Below are 3796 nucleotides of genomic sequence, written 5' to 3'. Positions count from 1 at the left end.
CTCTTACCCTGCTAAATGAACCTTCAAACTCTGCTCTTACTGGTGCAATGTGCAATTAACGAAGACTGACCACCAGGCTGGTCCAATTTAGCCATGAAACCTCCTGCACTAAAATGACAGGTGTTTCAKTTTCATTGTCCAACCCCTGAACATCTCAAGGATAAGGGACACTGTTTTGAGGACCAAACTGTTTGTATTTTTGGATAGAGAAGGCAAGCTGGTTTGAGAGGAAGGTGAAAGAAGACATTTCCATCAAACAAGCAAAAAGAACTTTRGGGTGTATTCACACCTGAAACATTTGGTCCATTTTAAAAGAACCAGACATTCGTTTCCCCTGTTGGTCCGGACCTTTTATGCAGGTGTGAATACACTTATGAGAATCCTGGTGTGGACCAAACAAGTGGACCGAGAGACACTTTTGAGGTGGTCTCGGTCCSCTTCCAAACAAACTCTGTGTGGTTCGCTTCTGGTGTGAATACGGACTGGCCTCGAACCGAACCAAACCAACTACAGGAAACATGCACCTTTTTGGACTTCATGGGCCACATGGTAACAAATAGTAACAAATAGCCATGTTGCTAATGCTACAACTAAGCTACAAACAATGAGCCGCTGTTGGTCAGAGCATCTCCTGTGAGTTGCGGCACACATTTGCCAACGTCGTCCCAAAATTATATCAGCACGAAACAGGCAAACAAAAAAACCTAACGACTCTCTATTGCGAAGGGCGAGTGGTTACAGGTTAAACATGTGAATCTAAGCACCAACGAGRCCTCTCATGCAGGTCTATAAAACATGGAACTCTACACCACTCCAGACATTTTGAATTGAGAAACCTTCCTGGACAGGAAGCAAAACGTCTTCATCTTTAGAAAAGAAGTCCAGTTGTTTTGTTTTTAACTTTTTTTTGTTTTTTTAAGACGCAAAGGACAGATTTTAATGAATCACTTATTCATTAAATTATAAAAATCATTGGATGGATGAAGTCAAACCATTTCAAGATGTACCTTAGAAAAAAACTAAATGGTTATAGCTATTTTACAGATAATGAGCTAAAATACGGTCAAGTTAAAGAGGACATACCGTGCAAAATCCATTATTTTAGCCATTAAATGCATTTTGTTGTACTTTGGAGTCTCWAGGAGTGAAGAAAAGTTGGCGCTGCATAGTTATCTTTTTATTTTGTTTGTGTCATATCTTTAAACCCATTCAGTTTTYTCTATTTTCTATGATGTTTTCTGAACTCTTACTTCAAATTGTTTRCAACAGAACTACCAAATAAGGTCTGGACAACTACAACTTGGTGGTCTTCCTTCTCCTCTGGCTCTGGGTCAGACTCTGGCTCCCATATAAGGCTGGATGGACAAGTTTTCCCTTGTTGACATCTTTTAATTACTTTGTAAATAAAATGTTTCTGYGCCGCTAAATAGTCGTAAACCCCTCTWTCAATCTAGAATGGACCGCTAGAATGGAAACTGGAGGGGGCAGGTGTAAAGCGCCTCATTTGGATTTAAAGAAACAGCCTCAAAACAAGTTGATTTGAGACACACCTCAGGAAAGGGGTGAAAGAGGGGCTTGTGGAGTTACAATAAGGAGGAATTCAGGCCAAAGCATTGCAGTTCCACTTTATTTAGACCCCAACTGAATAATATAAATGTTAAAATGAAGGATTTAAAAGCAAGWTATGTCTCCTTTAAAGCTTAGAGTCTTTTTATTTTTTGAGATCTCACAATATTGCACASAATTGTATAAAACGTCATTTACAAAGTTGGAAATGCTAGGCATTTAATCATTTTTAAAGGGAAACTGCAGACGCTCTGGTCAGACAGTAAGACTCKGATTATTATTTAAAACACACAAAAGCTTTCCCCACTCACCTCCTCTGTACGGCTTCCAGGTGTAAAACTTTCCCCGGAAAGGAATGGTATCAAAGTCGGAGCACTGAATCTCTCGGAAGTCCCGGGAGCCAGCAGGGCACTCCTGTAACCCATTTCATTGTGTTTTTTCCTTACTTTGACCGATTTGTACAGGTGAATTGATAATCGTGACGACGATAAAGAGCAGCAGCACTCACATCAATATTACAGGACCTGAAGCGCTTCCTTTCCCCCAGACAGTATTTTCCACCGATGGTCGGCCTGGAGTGAAACAGTTGGACGAGTCAGTCAGAAACATGTGAGTTTAGTTTGACCACATCCAACACCCATAACATCACCATAAAATTACTTCTGACTTCAGCTTTATGGAGGAATTTCAAGCCTCTCCGGGAGTATGTGAACGAATATGAGAACGCAGCTCCTGTTAAACGACTGCTTCTGCATAACTTTTAATTATTTCAATAGATTAAAACCAAAGAAAATGTGCAAAATGATGCTCTGAAATGAAATGTGGGGAGGAAAACTGCTGGCCTCAGATTTGGGTCAGTCCATTTTCYTCATAATCGGTTCAAGATGAGGCATCTGCTGACAACCAGTCTGAAGATTAGCTGCTCTGCAGTGATTTTCAGACTCCGCTGCTTTACATAATGCCACTCATGTGTTCTGTGTGGAGTTTGAAAATACGTTTTTGGTAACAGATTTACAAACCAGACCAAAAAACAAAGCTTTAATTTGAAAGATTAAGTTTCGGTACAGCGTGCAAAAACTCCCTGAGAATGCTTTTCTATCGAGGCTGTGAACAAAATGCTAACTAGATAATGCATCTGTTTCTGGATGAAAGCCATGACTCATGTTTTTGTTGTGTACTTTGATGTACTAGTGCCAAACGTCTGCACCATGACGGTTCAGTTGCACCAGATTTCAGATGCTCCGTACCTGGGGCTGTCACAGTGCCTGACAGAAGAGGAGACTCCGCCTCCACAGGTCCTGCTGCACTCCCCCCACGGTGACCACAAACCCCAGCCTCCGTCCACACCCTCTGGACGAGTCCCGTAAGCAACACAGACTCTCTTAAAGCACCACTGCAATACACACACACGCGCCAAAAAAGAAAAAAAACTTTAATTTTATTTGTAAAACATTTAGTTTAACTTTCAAAATAAAATTTTATGGGTATTTAAGAATGTAACACAGCCTTTACAGTTGGTGCATGGCTCTTGTTATGCGTCATCGTCTGGCGAAAAAAACAAAAGCAAACGCTAACGCCACTAACATGCTGCTAATGTTGCTAATGCTGCTAACACTGCTAATGTCAATGTCGATGTCAAATTTATTTAAGTAGCACATAAAAACAACAAGAGCTGATCAAAATGCTTTACAGCTCAGTCAAAGGCTTATATCAAAAATAAACAAAAAACAAATAAATAGATACGAAAAAGACATTGGCTCAAATTGAACCTYAAACTCAAAAGTCAAAGAAATGAGATGGGTCTTCAGCAAAGATTTAAAAGACTCAAAGCCTGTGTCCAAAACTGTGGGCTGGGTCCTCTGAAGGACGAATTCATCGGCCGCACACGTCACAGCGCCGCGACGAAGGCCATCCAAAACCGAAGACTCCTCCGATGCGGCGACAAATGCGTCCTTCCTTTGGTCCAAATCGAAGGACTGGTCCATTGGATCCTTCCCAACCCACCATATCCCATTATGCATTGCGGCCCGACCAGAGATTTTTTTATGCTCGTAATGGCGGACGAAGCGAGAGGAAAGAATACGTTTTAAATAAAAATACAGTGGTATAAAAATTTAAATTTTCAAACGGTTGTAATTTAAATACTTTTACCATTTGTGTAGACGTGCTTTTAAATATTATTTTTGTCAGGAAAAATACAAACTTATATAGCAAAATAAACATGCACCTA

General features: G+C 40.5%; 1 protein-coding gene across 5 annotated transcripts in view; it reads right to left on the bottom strand.

The window, feature by feature from the left end:
• adamts10 (ADAM metallopeptidase with thrombospondin type 1 motif, 10) overlaps positions 1–3796 on the bottom strand; it is a 70385-nt gene that overhangs the window by 33415 nt on the left and 33174 nt on the right. For all 5 annotated transcript variants that reach the window (XM_014007357.1, XM_014007358.1, XM_014007359.1 and 2 more), the window contains 3 exons: positions 2814–2959; positions 2075–2138; positions 1878–1980 (listed from right to left, as the gene is read on the bottom strand). In XM_014007357.1, the coding sequence (XP_013862811.1) occupies positions 1878–1980; positions 2075–2138; positions 2814–2959 (313 nt within the window). The remainder of the gene's footprint in view (positions 1–1877; positions 1981–2074; positions 2139–2813; positions 2960–3796) is intronic.

This window comes from Austrofundulus limnaeus, unplaced genomic scaffold (genome assembly GCF_001266775.1).
Source record: "Austrofundulus limnaeus strain Quisiro unplaced genomic scaffold, Austrofundulus_limnaeus-1.0 Scaffold41, whole genome shotgun sequence".
NCBI classification, from domain to species: domain Eukaryota; kingdom Metazoa; phylum Chordata; class Actinopteri; order Cyprinodontiformes; family Rivulidae; genus Austrofundulus; species Austrofundulus limnaeus.
Note: the sequence above shows the minus strand (reverse complement) of the source record. Positions and strands in the feature narration are given on the sequence as shown.